The sequence below is a fragment of the Corvus moneduloides genome, chromosome 10, assembly GCF_009650955.1.
Source record: "Corvus moneduloides isolate bCorMon1 chromosome 10, bCorMon1.pri, whole genome shotgun sequence".
Taxonomy (NCBI): Eukaryota; Metazoa; Chordata; class Aves; order Passeriformes; family Corvidae; genus Corvus; species Corvus moneduloides.
In genome coordinates, this window is record NC_045485.1 from 6,417,410 (window position 1) to 6,433,338 (window position 15,929).

At 40.9% G+C, this 15,929-nt stretch overlaps 1 protein-coding gene across 1 annotated transcript; it reads left to right on the forward strand.

Annotated features, from left to right (window-relative positions):
• The first annotated feature begins 9,441 nt into the window (after nt 1-9,441).
• On the forward strand, nt 9,442-15,561 carry MRPS22 (mitochondrial ribosomal protein S22). The gene is made up of 8 exons (XM_032119666.1): nt 9,442-9,557; nt 9,812-9,972; nt 10,721-10,885; nt 12,037-12,180; nt 12,656-12,739; nt 13,683-13,828; nt 14,994-15,102; nt 15,380-15,561. The coding sequence occupies exons 1-8, from the start codon at nt 9,458-9,460 to the stop codon at nt 15,470-15,472; spliced, it is 1,002 nt and encodes a 333-aa protein (XP_031975557.1). The 5' UTR covers nt 9,442-9,457; the 3' UTR covers nt 15,473-15,561.
• Nucleotides 15,562-15,929: the final 368 nt, after the last annotated feature.

Here is a 15,929-nt window from a genome sequence, read left to right on the forward strand (position 1 = left end):
ATCAGAGCACAGCATGAAACAGCCTTTTCATCCTCTTATCCCAAGAGGCAGACACAGCCTTCCTGCCCTACTGAGAGCACACCAGTGGCAGGAGTAACATAACATTCTGTGGTGTCTCAGGCATAATGCCCACCTCTAACAGTCTTGGCGGGCCCTCACCATTCCATATTTCCCTCTTATCTGAACAGCAATAATACACTACATACAAAATTTCTCTAAAAATTATTTCTGCCTACCTGTCTGCAAAGTGAGGCCATTAAGACTGACAAACATAGCGCAGCAGTTTATCTTGATAAAAAGTGACCCACACAGACTGGTTAAGAGAGAGACCTAAAGCAGTGGGACAGAGGTAGGCTATGACATGGAAAAGTGACAACACACCACAAGTGGTTTAGCTTCATTACCAAAACACACACAATTTTTTCTAAAGAGCCTGTGCAGGATCAGGCCCTTCAATAATATGGCAGTTGTGTAAGGTCAGTGGTTTTGAAGCCACTTCTTTTGAAGTCATCCAAAAGCATTCAAACACTGACAATGTAACAGCTGTTGCACTGGTTGTCTTTAGGATAACTCTTAAGCTCAAGATATGGGTATAAGGTTGCTATTGCTACCTAACACCTTTTGCTTTTACCTGAGTTCTAAAATGTCCATTCTCTTAATTGCCATGACAGCAAGTAAAAGGTTATTTGAGGAGAGAGAAGAGGGGAAAATCCTGTCATTCCTCCTTCCTTTTTCATGGTAAGGAACATGCTGATGATGCCAGGAACTGAAAATTCTCCCTTTTGATAGATTAATCGATTGAAGAGCTTTACAGTAGACCAGAAGAGTGGGTAAATGTACTCACCAGTCTAACTCATTAAGAAATGTTCCCCATGTAGTCATAATGCAGGAGAAAAAAAGTTTGTAAAGCTTTTAGACTTCAAAAATCGAGCATTTACACGTTATAATTGTTTTCATAATAAAAAGGCAATATTACAAATATTTTTGAAACATGAGGATTCTCTCATGTGTTGAGAGACTTTTGCTACTGACATTCCCGTGGATGTCACGCAGCCACGCATTGCCATCTAGCGTCCAAAACCACAACTGCACTGATGCCGAGAACTTGGGAAGGATATTCCAAATTAGTTCACAATAACAAGCACGGATTAGTTTTGTTTTTCATAAGTACAGTACTATATGATAAAACAATCACATCTAACAGATGACAAGGAAGATTTTTTTGGCGGTTTTTTTGAGTTGGACTGAGGAAATTATTAGGAGAGAGCAAAAGAATATCTGACTATAAAGTAAGCAATGTTGAACTATCATTAGTAGGAAATATAATAATATTTAGAGAATACAGCAAATAGCACGCACTGTACCAGCATTTAGAAGAAGTTTTATTGGGTCTACAATGAAAAAAAGAGAGAGGAAAGGAGCAGGAAAAGAGTGAACAACTAATTCAAATGATGCTCTGCTTTAAGGGCAAATATTCAGTCCTTCATGCAGAAATGTGCATAAAAATTGCACAGTAATTTTGGACTCTGTTACACAAAACTCTCCAAGCAATACCCTGCTAAATTGGTAAGTATCAATCAAAAATTCCACTGCCTCCTTACAAAGTAAATGGTACTTGGTTGGAAGCAATTCTGCAGCAGTGGAGCACCCAGGAAAAGTGAAATTATGTCAGTGCCGCCAAACTCTCCTGTAAAATACCATTGGATTGGCTGCATCTCAGTAATACCTTGTAAGGTTTAGGAGAGCTCCATGCTGTTGCGGAGACTCAAAAGGGACAGAAACCAGTTTGCTTTTCCATGCAATATTTAAGTTCCCTTTCAGAGTCAGATCCTGAGTTTCTGTGTCACAAACTAATGTGCTTTTAATCAAAATTCAGAAGAAAATTATTGACTCTGTCTAGTGACTGTTATGAAGAACAAAGTGTTTTTAGGAAGGGCTTGAACAGAGGGAACAGAAAAGTCTTAGATCAATTCTGGGCAGATATAAAACTGCATCTTGAGGCTGCAGTTACCTGAAATGCTGTGACAATCTGGCAGTTTGCTGCTAACGAACTGGGAAGATTCTGCTTCCATTTTTTCCTTCAGTGGGTCTGGAACTCAGTGGATCCCTCTGTGACTTGATTCGGCTCAATAACCAAAGGGAAAATTGATTCATTATTTCCACTTAGATAATATACTGATGTTAAAAAGATATAATGTGTGTATATGGAGTGGGTATAAGGGGAGGAATCAGGGACAGCCTGCCCAGAAATGGGTAAATAAAAGGGAAGACCAAGACATTCCCCTTTTCCTGTGCAGTTGTTAAAAAAAAAAAACAACCACCTAACTAGATACAAATACTTGAACTTCTCACACTTTACACTTTTTACTTCAATTTTCAGTCTACTTGCTTGCTGTAGGGCTGTTTATCATCCCCTTCCCCAACAATGAAAGAATTCCACGCTCTGTGTATCTGTCACACATGCATCCCTCTGACAACTGGGGACACACTGCACTGTGCACAGGCAGAGTCAGGCCTGTGTTTTATGTTTCTGTCACTAATATTTCCCCTGCCATGCTGGGCTGTCCGCTGGCTTTTTTCCCTTAAAGCATTTAATAAAACCACTACTAGATCCCTCCAGCTGCCCAGCTACATTATTTATTTATGAAATATGCGCCTTCACAAAATCCAAGCACTTGTTCTAGCCCAATGTACAAACCCTGACATCTGTTAGTGTCTTTACCATGCACTGCAGAATGCCATGGGGAAGCACACAGGTCATGCAAGAGAAGCACTGTGGAAATGCAGTGTACAGGGTTCTACCCATAAACACTCTCTGAAAGCCAACAGAAGCATAAATGCAACTGGTTGCTCAGTGCACAGGTTTAAAACAATTTATGAAGAACATACATATATATTTTGCCTTTTTTACCCTTCTGGAAATCATCTGGTGACATTTCGTTCTCCAGTCAGACAGTTTGTACAAAAATGGATGGGAGCCTTCCTATTAGCTCCAGTGAGCAACCTAATAAACGTCAAGAGGCTTACTTGAAAATAAATGGGGGATATAATCTGGTAACTATTTGACCAAATCGGTTATATTTCTATTTGGGTTTCTAGAATTTTCTTGCTTCCTTTCTACTTAACTAAATCAGCTAGAGCAAACATAACGGAACTGTTCTTGTGAGATTGGCTCTTTAGTGAAGAGCCAAACAACCATTTTTTCTTCGACCTAAAGACAACCTTCATATCAAACAGGTAAATAAAGCTGTTTGGTTAGCAAATGAGCATGTTTCTGCTTAAAATGAAAATGAAAAAATGTTGAATTTTACAAGTCTAACAGGAATGGCTAAGATTTTAACTGACACTAAATTCTTTTAGCTCTGCTTCTGTGAGATAAAAATATCTTTTACTTTCTGAGGCTTTTCTTTCACTTACTTGATCCTGAAGAGAAGACACTGTAGATTTATGTGTTGTTCATCCTGGAGAGCACAGCTGGTTTAGCTTTTCTGTCACACCCCCAGGATCCTATCTTTAAAATGACTTTTTAAAATGCATGGTGGGTTTGCCTAAGCAAATTTAATTTGTATTACAGCCCGGATCCAAAGGAAAGAATAAGAAAAAAACAGAAGGTAAAAACCAAGCACACAAACACATCTCCAGTGCCACCTTTAAAAGAGAGGGGATTCTGTTTTAAACAGTGTGAGATTGGTATGAAATAGGTTTAAAATGTTGGCCCTATCATGTAGGCTATTTATATATACAATAGCAAGCCAAAGGTACACATTGCCCTTATCAACAACAACAAATTAAATTAAAAAGTGCAGATTATTTAATAGCAAACTACAAGAGTTATTTCCACAAGAAATTAATTTGGGGAAAGACAAAAGAGGAATCAAGGTGACAAAACAAATCCTAATAAATCCAGATGAATTCAAAGTAATATGAAAACAGGAAGGCTTAGGGGTAGTATGAAGAAAATTAGGAGGCTTAAAGCAAAATAATTGCATAAACCTGGAGAAGTGAAATTGTAAAAGAATCCCAGACAGATGAGTCTCAGAGGGAAAAAGAACTTGAGAAGGGAATGGCATGCAGATAAGAGTGATTTCTTGGCATCACTAAGCAACAAGATGGCTGGTGTGAAGTAACTGCTCTTTAAACTGGAAAAAATAAAATTATAAAAACTGAACCAGTTTTGGGGAAAAAAAATTAATGTATTTAACTGTAACAAGTCATGAAAAGACAAATATATTCACCTACTTCTGAGGCAACTGAAGAGTGATTTCCTGTTAATAAAATCAACTCCTAGGAGAACAGGCTGGAAGAAACAAAACTTGGCAGTTATCATTGAGTGGTATTAGAATAGTTTATAACTAGGAGGATGTGCTTCTTTGTCAGGTAAATTCAGTGATAAAATAATTAAATTAAAAACCATAAAATGATACGATAGCCTGGATGAAACTTGGATTTTAAAAAGCAGGAAAACCAGACCTCCAGGCTTCTTTGTGAGGATGACAAAACATGACAAAGTGGAACCAGTAGACATGTGATTTAGATTTTTATGAAACCTTTGACAACAGGCCAGGCAATACACACAACACACATCTAGGTTTAATTTGGACAGTTTTGGTTTCAGAAGATTCTCTCAGGTGTCAGGTTTCAGTGAAAAACAGATAAAAGTACAATTATGAGAACAAGGTATTGACTACTTGTGCTAACAACAGGAGAGAAGGAAAATATTATAATTGACCTTTGAATTGGAGAGTGCCATCTTCTCTTAATTTTCCTGTCCCCAAAGAACAACACAAATCAACAAATCTGCCAGGATCATTGCTATGCCCTTCTATTATGGAAACAAAGGGATCAGATACCTCCCACCTGCCCACATGTAACAGTTTGTGTTGGACACCAGATTTAGTTCACAGTGCCCTGGCAAGAGCTTGGATTCAGAAGGACAGGACTTGAAATGATGGAATGTAGAGGGAGGTTAAAAAACTATTAAGAATGGGAAAAACAACAATTAATCAAACCATACCTTACTTTGAATAATACTGAATATGTACTATTATTTTTTTCCTTGATAACTGTTTTTGAAAGATAAGTATTACAAGAGGAGAAAGGAATAATAAAATTAATTTGAAAAATAGGGACTCCTAATTCAGAGCCTGCTGAAGTTAGGAAAGGACTTTAATGGGCTTTGGCTCAAGACCTTATAGTGTAGCAAAGAAAACAATGTAAACTGAAGTGGGATTTATATCCCTACTATAAATAATGTATGTAATCTCAACTACTGGAGACAGTCTTTGTATATATCTAATTTATCATTATTAAAGTGAGATTATGGCAGCTTTATGCGAGACAGAGGCAAATCTGGGTCATTAATGAAAACAGTTTATTTACATTATCCGCTGTAGCTCCTCAGGCATTTCCATTGCTCACGTTTAAGACCTCACTCCTGCCCCGCCGTGGCCCACAGGAATACAGCACACGTGCTCAGGGCAAGCGTGACTGAAACAGGACTGAAAACTGAAAATAAAGAGCATGTTTAATCCTTCTTGCTTTGTCATTTTCCTTTGCATTGGAAACACAAATGCCAAATAGTCAAGGCACAGATAGAACTTCGAGGGGCATTTGGTCTTCAACCTATGCTGACTATTAGCACTTGCTAAAAGTGACAGCACCAAAGAAACAACTTTGGAAGCCTTTGGCATAATGTTTCCTCAGTCCCTCTTGCTAAGGATGTTTGCATCAGCAGCAGAAGGCAGCTGGTACAAAGGGTGATAACGCTGCAGCTGAGCTCCATCACTTGAGTTTCAGTGGGCAGCTCAGGGATGTTTTGTAAAAATGGGCTTTGCCCAGCAGAACTGCCCACAGCTCTGCCCTTGGAGGAAGGTTTGGCCCAGCAGAGTCCTACAGCCAACCTGGTCTGTCCCTGCTGTCAAAGACAAAACCAGAATTTGAAAATAAAACAGCTTCAGATATCTATATGGGTTTTAAGACAGAAAATAGCCACTCTGATGTATTAGCAAAGGTTCATGCATCATCATCATCACCACCATCACCAAAATAGCCATGCAGGGCTTGGGATAGCAATACAAATCCCAGGCCACCGACCTTAAAAAACAATTCTGGATAAAATAATAGTTTCTTCCCTAAACAAAAGAAACTGGCAAATAAGCTACTTGCAGGCAATATGCCTGAAAATAGGCAATCATATTGAAAATGAGAAGTCCAATAATTTTAGCAAAAAATACCCACTTCCTCAATGTGTGAGGAATGGTGAAACCAAACCAGCCATGTGTAATATTTTATTCCTTTAAAAACTAATTTGATGATATAATAAGGTTTGTGTCATCTCTCTTATGTCAGCACTCTATGCCTTCTCTGGAAAAAATAATTTACCTTCAGACTAATCCATGCAGGTTTAGTAAAAACAGCTTCCAAACTGGTTCATTTTGTCCTTCAGAAAAATGTTCCACAGGATTGCCAGATTGTTTCTTATCAGGAACAAGAGAACCAACCATTAATTTTAAAAAGGTCACATCATCAACTGTGGACACGTACACAGCCTGACTGGGTTCACTCTGTGTTCTTCATATAACAATTGGATGCACAGTTACCAAACCTGACATTTTGTATTTTTCTCTGTATTTTTTCCAAGAAAGAATTCTTCCTTCCAAACAACTTCTCACTACTAATTTGACATATTTATGACTCAGAAAGATTAGTAAATGACAGTCCCTTATTTTATCAATTACATAGGCAAAGCAACAACACAAGCTCCTAAGCTCCTCATTTGCCTCCTCTTTCCCTGAGATGTCAACCAACTGGTGCACTCTCAGCAGCCATCTGATCCTTTTGCTCTCCTGAAACTGTCAACAAAAAGAAAATTAATGCCAACTGTGCAGGTGATTTTGTATTGACACTTTTCCAATAGAATCCGGACTTGGACCACCAATGTATTTCACTGGGGACATACACCCATCATCAGATGGTTGTAATTTTCCAACACCAACTGTCCTGGGATGCTTTCAAAATAACAAAAACTAAGAAAGATTCTTTATTTCTTTATCAATTTTTCAGCACCGATTCTTCAAGCTGGTGTTATGTTCTTAACTATACCAATATAAAATATCCTACTTAAAGCTGTTACTTCAGTACAAATATAAACCACAATAAAATATAACCAACCTACCCAATATAAGTGATCCTACTTTATAAATTATGTTAACCTGCTGTACTTCCATCTACAGTATAGTTAGTTAATACTTCTTTTCATCCCACCAGCCAAAAAGGTTAATCCTCACAGCAGCTGTTACTACTCCAGTACAGACTGAATGTGAATTTAACCTCTCCTGGATATAGCCCAATAAATTCTGTTGTTTTTCTAAGCACTTCTGTGAATTAAAATGGACGTTGGCTTGCCATCCAAACTCATGAGCAGGTCTGAAGTGGCTTTTAGGCACGTTGCCAAATAACTTCCCAATTCCCTTATAGGGTATAGCTCTCACTCCAGAGATCTTCCATGCAAGAATTGAAAAACAACACCTTCTCCATTTCATCAAAATTATTTTTCATTTTCTTAGTATTATTTAAATAAATTCCGCACAAAATTACATTAAAATAATATTAAGGGTTCATTTGCCCTCTCAATACCCAATAATTTCAAGTTAGTTGTAGCAATTCAAATATGAGAAGAACATATCCTCCTGTAACCTTCCTGACAAGGCCAGGATATTGAAAAGCCTGGATATTAAATTCAGCCCAGAGCATGTGTTTGGATATAAGGCAGAGAAGAACAGGAATACTCCCCAGTACAAAAAAGGGCAAGTATAAGAAATAAATATATTTTCCCCAGCTGATGCTTAACTTTATTGTAACTAAAACAAATATATGCTTTGAAATCTTCATTTTCTCTCAGACTTCAATCACCATTTTCAAAAGTAGTATAATTTAAACTTTGATTTGGCAAAGCAATGAACAACCTACTAAAATTTAAAACAATTGGAGATCTACAGAACATAAGCACATTACTTGTATCGCCCCTCCCGAAAAAAATGAAAATGGGGACTTGAAATCTTTCCTGTTTCAAGGGGAAGTCATGAGCCAGCTTGCATTGATGAGTGGCTTTGAACATTCTAGAACTTGAAGCATTCCGGGCTCTTGGACAGAGACTTGCCTGCTGATAAGAGAATCATGGAATAATCAAGATTGGAAGAGTCCTTTAAGATCAAATTCTTTCTGTTTCACACACCCCTAAGCACAGTCTGTAAGACTGAAATACACAATGGACGATACAGACTAGCTAGAATAAATAAACTTCAAGTCATAATAAACTTTCAACCCCCTGAAACAGACTTAGTTATAAAAAGTCACTACCCTCTCTTCACAGCCATAATTATTGAATATAAAGTTAATTTTGGTTTTATGCTTAATACAGTTATATATTTTCCTTCCTTTATAAAAGCGTTAAAGCTCCCTGAACATGAAGAAAACAATTCCTCACTACCCGTGGCAGTGAAGCCGTGCCCGGGCTGATGAGGCCAGTGCCCCGCACAGCACAGGTGCCTCCAGGCACCACGCAGGTGCCGAAGCAGCACAGAGAGAGCCGGGGGGGTTAATGTACGAATTCCCACCGTGTTCCTCCCTCTCGGGCAGCCTGCCCGGGACGCGGGGCCGGGAGCTGCCCGCCCGCCCCTCACACCGGGCAGCTGCCCGTGCAGCGCACCCACTGCCGCCCGCACCTCTCCTGACTCGCGGCAGCCGCAGGTTACCAGCGGTTTGATCGCTCACGGCGGCCTCAGTTCCACCTTTTTTCCTGCTGCTGAGAGTTCCCGCGAAAGAAGGAAACCCGCCAGCCCGCAGCCCTGCTCCGTGCCCCGGGCGGCTGAGGGAGCCGGCCGCCCCCCGCTCCTGCTGGCGTTGTCCCACAACAGCGGAGCGGGATCCCCGCCCGCACCAGCCGCTCACCTTCCCCTCAGCAGCGCTTTAATGGCACAAACGCGCTGGGAGCACTTGGGAACAACGCTCTTGCCCTTTCCCTCGGGGAAAATGCCGGGGAACCCCGCGTCTCCCTCACGCCGGGAGGAGACTCAGGGGAGACCTTATAGCAATCTACAGCTTCCTCATGGGGGAAAACGGAGGGGCAGGCACTGATCTCTGCTCTGTGGTGACCGTTTACAGGACCCGAGGGAACGGCCTGAAGCTGCGTCAGGGGAGGTTTAGGTTTGATATCAGGAAAAGGTTTTTCACCCAGAATGGCTGGGCACTGGAACAGGCTCTACAGGGCAGCCTGCAGCAAGCCTGCCTGAATTCAAGAAGCGTTTGGACAACGCTTTAAAGCACATGGTGTGACTGCCGTGCAGGGCCGGGAGTTGGACTCGCCGATCCCGGCGCGTCGCTGCCACCTCGGGCTATTCCGTGACTCTGTGACTCCGTTTCCCGGCGCGCCGCGGGGCGGGAAGGGGCGTGAGCAAAGATGGCGGCGCTGGGGGCGCGGGGCTCGGCGGCGCTGCCCGCGCGGCTGCGGGCGCTGTGGGGCCTCCCAGCGCGGCGGGCGCTGGCGGCGGACGCGGGCGGTACGTGAGGGGACCCGGAGGCACCCCCAGAGCGCTCCCGGCTGCCCCAGGCTCGGGTTTCAGCTGCCCGCGCCCCGCGTGGCGGTGGTAGTGGGCGGCTGCGGTCGCCCTGAGGAGGGATGCGGGTCGGGGCGGGTGTGGGGCTGCGGAGGTCCCGGCAGGGGCGGGAGGAGCCGTGAGGGCAGGGGGTGACTGTGACCTTGGCCGTGGCCGTCCCCTCAGCCCCCTGGTAACAGCGTGTGCCCCTCCCGCAGAGGGAAAGGCCGCCAAGCCCAAGCCCGCCTTCACGGACGAAGCGGTCCAGACGCTGCTTTACAAAATGACGGGACTCGACCTGCACAAGGTATTCCGGCCTGTGAAGAAGGGCCTCAAGCCGCCCAACTACAAGCTGATGACCGAAGCTCAGCTGGAAGAGGTAGGCTGCTCTGCTTCCTTCGGAAGTAAGTGTTGGTTTTAGTAAAATGCCTATATTTCTGCCTTCTTTACCGCCGCATTTGAAAACTTTCTGGTTTCTTTATTTCAGGTTATTCCCTAAATTAGTGTAAATCAGTGTGTCTTCGCTTGAAATAGCTTGGTTTGTCCAATTTTGTGTGATTTTGATGGGATATGGAAGGAAATCGGATCTGTTTTTCTTGAGTGACAGTTTCTCTTTATTAACCTGTTATGCTTCCTAACTCTGTTAAATCTCTTCATATTATACTTAAGTTATAGCCCTGGAAATCCTTTGACTACATTTTTTTCCTCTTCCCTCTGTTCTGAATTCATTCAGGATGACAAAGGGACCTGACTTAAGCCGGTTCTGCTGTAGCCATAATTAAAGCTATATACAAACTGCTGGTTGTGGTTTATGCTTTGGGGAAATTTACCCTGGAAAAACACATGAAATAAACTTGGTGTTTGAAATAAACTTGATGTTCGCAATAGGTTGTCCATTGTAGTTTTGGAACGTCCTCCAGCATTTTGTCCCCGTTTCAGTAGTAGTAAATTGTTCATATGAAATTCACCTACCTAGAGGAGGAATTAGTGCCTCATTTTTTCTCAACTGCAGAAGAAAAAAACAAGCTTCTCTAAATGAAAATATTGATCCCCAAATTGTATGTTATCTTTCCAATAGGATGATATTTTTAGTTGTAAAATTAAGCTATTTTTTTTCCCCCTACAAGGCCACAAGAAAAGCCATTGAGGAAGCTAAAGTAAAACTAATCATGCCCCCTGTTTTGAATGAACGAGAGCCAATTGATGATGTCTTAGCAGAAGACAAAGTCCTTGAAGGAACTGAAACTGCAAAATATGTGTTTACAGATTTAAGTTATTCCATTCCACATCGTGTAAGTAATGCGATTAACAGTATTAATTTGTTTTCTAAATAAGCTTTAATGAAAATGTAGATAGATCAGTTTGCAAAAAGGCTGAGGAGTTGAAAATTTAGTCCGGTACAAGGCAGTAGAGAAAAATGTATTTCTAAGTACTTGCTTCTAACTGATAATGGTAAATGACATTCTACTGCTCAAAAGCAGGCATGGGGGAAAGCTGTGTGGTAGGTAGTTAATTATTTTACAAGCAGATGCTTGTGATACGCTAGGAGTGCGGAGTTCTTCCATACTCTTAGAAGCTTTCTGTAGAAGTGGATTACTTTGTAAGATGGAGCTACTCCACACTTGCAAAGATCTGGTGGAAAGCTGTGGAAACGATGAACAAATTCACAGGAAAGCTGTAAAGAAATAGCTGTCTAATGGAATTGGGGAGTATAGGGATAGTTTCCTTTGTGTAATGAAACATCTCGATCGTCTTAAGTACCAGTAATAAGAGGCCGGAAAAATTCTTAACAAAGCTATGATTCTAAGAAGTCTTCATGGTTCAAATGTGCAGATAGTGATGATCCTGTGAAATGAACTGCCCAGTCTTCCATCTATTATTCTGAGAGCTTTCTCCAGAAAGCTGGTATTTATTCTCCTGCTGCACTGTATTGAAAACCTGTCAAACAAACTTTCCCATTTGCCACCCTAAATCAATTATGCTTGTGAACAGATCTGAGTATGTTGTTTAATTTGTTGTACTTTTGCCTTGCACTTGCCCTTATTTGATTCTAGCACCTACCTCTGGAAAAAAGGTACTAAAGTGTGTGACACTTGCATTCCTAATTTTATATGGATTATCAAATGATAGAATCAGGCTAACTCCCTGTCTGGGTATGAGTTATGTTATCTCTAAACTTCCCAGAGCTGTAGCTTTTAGTGTTGGCACACGCACAGCTGTCGTACAGTAAAACTGAGGTGTAAAGGCAGCACTTAAATTAGCAGGTAGCAAGGCAGAAGTGATGAATCTAGCACATGGCCACAGTCAGTTAGAAACTGGTGTCAGTAGGGTGAGTTTAGGTATAGAAGGACTTTGACAAATGAGATTGTTTTTTTTAGAATGGTTCTGGCTATGAAGAGAGAAGGCTTTGGGAGATAATGTGGGGTTTTTACCTCATTTCCAGGAACGTTTCATTGTGGTTAGAGAACCCAGTGGGGTGTTACGCAAAGCGACCTGGGAGGAACGAGACAGAATGATACAGATATTCTTCCCAAAGGAAGGGCGCAGAGTGATTCCCCCCACGTTATTCAAGGATGAGAACCTTGGGGTAAGCTCCTCCTGGCTTTGAAACTGATCACTTTTACTTCATTGCAGTCTGATAGTGAAATTGTGCTCTTTGGGCATAGTAACTCTGAAGAGGCCATTCTGCATGTGTGTGTTTAGCTGCTTGAATTCTGTTTTGAAAAATTGCCTTTCATTGTAACTTGGTTAAAATACTTGAAACAAAGTTCCAGGTTAGGGCCAGGTAAATCCCAGGTAGGTGTAAGTACTGTGTCATACTAGGAACAATTGTACAGTTGATCTGAAAACGTGAACTGGTGTTTTAGAATCAAAAATCAAGAAACATTATATTAAATGTCATCAAGGCAGTTACTGTACTTCTATCCATTTTGTCTTTTGATGAAGGGGTTACTCACTGTAAGTGTTACCCAGAGCAGAGTGTTGTGGCTGCTGTTTTGATTTTGCAGAGTTGGGATGGTGGGATTACATAATCTACTCCTGAATTTCAACTGTTGTTTCAGACGGTATTCCAGCAAGACCATCATGAAGATGTCCTTAACATGTGCATTGCTCAGTTTGAGCCAGATTCACCTGACTATATCAGAGTGAGTTCACTTTTCATTTTTCTAGCAAAAAAATAATACTAGTGGAGAATTGTAGGGTTTATTTTGTAAACAAAAATATTATTTGGGGATCAGAGGTGTTGGTCATATGTTTTTTTTCCCCATATAGATTATGCTCGTGATGAGTTTTGGGGTTTATTTTTATGCAGAAAAGTAAAACAGGATTTTGCACAAGTAATTTTCACCAGCTTAGAAAGGTACTGCACATGCAAAAAAAGTCTTCATACAGGTACTTTTGGTATCAAACCAGAATTGATGATAAAACCTGTCACAGGCTCCGAGCAGAGTTGTGCTGCTGAAGTCACACTAACTGCTGGCTTAGGAGCTGGGAGGACCAGGTAGGGAACTGACAAAGTGCATTTTGAGAGAGAGCACTGTGCACAAAGTGTTATTTTTGACAAAGACCAGCTACAAAAATGTAGTTCTAGTAGAATAAAATTAGTAGCTATAGCTGCTGGTAAATGTTAGTCTACACTTGCTTTTAAAATGTTTAGTTCTCTTTAAACTGTAATATTCTTAGTGATTTGAGAAATGGTAACATCTATTACGTGATTTTTCAAGTAACTTTTTTTTTCAAAGTAAAGTTTCGCCTCTTTGCTCTAGCATTTTTCTCCTGAAAGAATAGATGCAACTTGACAGCAGTGCAGTGAAAGTTCAGAGCTTATGTCTCTCCCTCCCCAAACGTTCAGGGATAGGATTTAGTTTCCTTTTACTGTAAGGATGTCTATGCCTAAGTACTAAAGACTGGGCTAGCCCAGTGTTACCCTGAATTAAAACATGCCTAACACTTTAGCATGGTTCAGCATGTGGCTTACTGCTGCACCTTGGGAAATGAAAAATATTAAAAACTCTGTGAGAGGTACAGGGGGAAAACTGTTGTCAGGCTCCAGTTCTGCAAATGAAACAAAACCTTGTGTGTGTGCAGGTTCATCACCGCACTTACGAGGACATTGACAAACACGCCAAGTATGACCTGCTCCGCTCAACGAGGCACTTTGGGGGCATGGTGTGGTATCTGGTCAACAGAAAGAAGACAGATGGCTTACTCATAGATATGATCAACAGAGACTTGTAAGTACAGTTTGTCACTTAGTAATCCTACTTAGACTTAGAACAAGTACTGCTGTTTGAAAATAAAAACAGTATTTCTGTCAGATGTAGAAAAGTTCTCATTTGCATGACATTTTAGGCCAGCTCTAGCTGTTAGCTGTATAGGTACTGTGAGCTATACAGGAGCACCGGTAACAGTCCATGAAGTTGTAGGTATTAAACTAGGTTTCTGCAGAAATATCCTTTTGTAGTTTTTGGGTTTTTATTTTTGTTTCCCATGTAACTGTCAGAACACTTCCCGCTCTGAGCACTGCTGATCTTAAAGCCTAACACTTCTGTACTGAGCTCAGTTTTGGCTTATAAGGTTGGTACGTTTGGGTTTTAGAGCAATTCCTAAGTAGCTTAGGAACACATGGATAAGGTTTCATTTTATATGGATGGATTTCTATAAAACATGGTGCTAAATTTATTCGAAGTTCCCAGAAGTGAACAATATTTAATTGTTCAAAATGTCACTATAGCTGGGAGAAATCTGTACAATCAGAACTTCAAGTTGCAGTGATGATGGCATTTATTTCGTGCTGTTTCAGTTAGAAACTTAGAACAGGTGGTCAGATCTTGCTTTTAAACCTGAGCATATGGAGAAATCAGGAAGGTTCCTGTTTTAGAATCAAATTGTTAAAGGGAAAATTGATGTATCTGGACAACTGAAATGAGCAGAGTTTGGAATGTCTGTCCCTGCCACACACTTCAGTAGTTTTAAATTCAGCTGAGAGCTCAGTGTCACAGGATTTCTAATGCTACTTCTGTAAAACATACTGGTCATTGCAGTCTGTATAAGAAAGGTCCCCTCTGGTGGAAGTTGTTCCACTAAACACTCATTATTGGGTAATTAATTGTGTTTTCAGAGAGATGTCAGCTGTATTACTGCTGAACAGCAGGGATAGATTTAGGTCCCTTGCCTGGTGCACCATGGTGTTCAGGGGCTTCTGGCCCTCCTTCTCGTGAAGGGGCTGCCATTGCAACAGGGGCTGGTGGGATGCCTGGTCACCTGTGTATTCCAGGGACTGGATACTCAGTAGAAGCAGCAGTTTGACAGCCTGTGCTGTGCAAAGTACATTACAAAATACACTTTCTCTAAATACTCTGAAGATAGAATTGCTAAAATGAGCCTTTATTTGTTTAGGCTGGAGGATGCTACAAGTTTAATTACACTGTATCATATGCTTCATCCTGAATGTCAGTCAGCAAAAGAAGCTAAAGAAGGGAAACTTCAAGGAGGTGATCTGATCAAGGTAAGATTTTCTGCTTTAAACTACTTAACCTACAGAAGAGAGCTTTTAACCAGCAGAACCCCATTTAGTAGTCTAAATTTCTTCTTACCTTAAGCAGCAGATATTTAACCAGGACTGTTGTACATGCCATGCTGGGGTTTTTGTTAAACTAATATATAAAGTATCGCTGCACGAGGATTTCAGTTGTAGGTGACTGATCTGCCACTGGCATGATGAAATTTCATTATGCAACTCTGCTGTTAACTGTACATTTACCTCTCTCCTGCCACTGTTGCAGGTATTTGCAAAAACTGAATCTCAGAAAGAAGGTTATATCCAGCTGGCCCTGCAGGCTTATGAAGAAGCAATGGCTACTTCTTCAGCTTCATGAAGTAAACATCAGCTCATCATAAGTTTTAAGTCTGTTTATAAATATTTTCTGTACAGGATTCCACAATAAATACTTGAAATTGACTGCTATAGAATGTATTTTTCTTTACTAAAATACATGTGAATCACTACAGCAGTTTATTTTGAAAAGTTCTGTAAGTGAGTGTAGAGCAGCCTATCATGACTTTTGTTTTCATTGACACTGAACCCCGAGTTTAATATTTTTACTGTTACATCTTGAATCTAAGGAATTGCCCACAATTCATTTTACTTATTGAGGTAAGTGCAGGGTTCATTTAGGAAAGGGTGTAACAAACACTACTTCTAACCTTTAACCCGTATCACTGCTCAATTGGAACTTTTAGCTAGAAGTGGTGTCTGAAAGAGTAACCGAGCTGATACTGATGGTTACCAGTGGCAGATGGTAGCACAGTGACCAAACACCTCAGTGTATATGC

What these genes read in the sequence shown, in the direction of transcription:
- MRPS22 (XM_032119666.1), top strand. Translation starts at nt 9,458, where the DNA reads ATGGCGGCGCTGGGGGCGCGGGGCTCGGCGGCGCTGCCCGCGCGGCTG. An exon ending in CCGAAGCTCAGCTGGAAGAG is followed by an intron (nt 9,973 to 10,720) that starts GTAGGCTGCTCT and finishes TCCCCCTACAAG; the next exon opens with GCCACAAGAAAAGCCATTGA. An exon ending in ATTCACCTGACTATATCAGA is followed by an intron (nt 12,740 to 13,682) that starts GTGAGTTCACTT and finishes GTGTGTGTGCAG; the next exon opens with GTTCATCACCGCACTTACGA.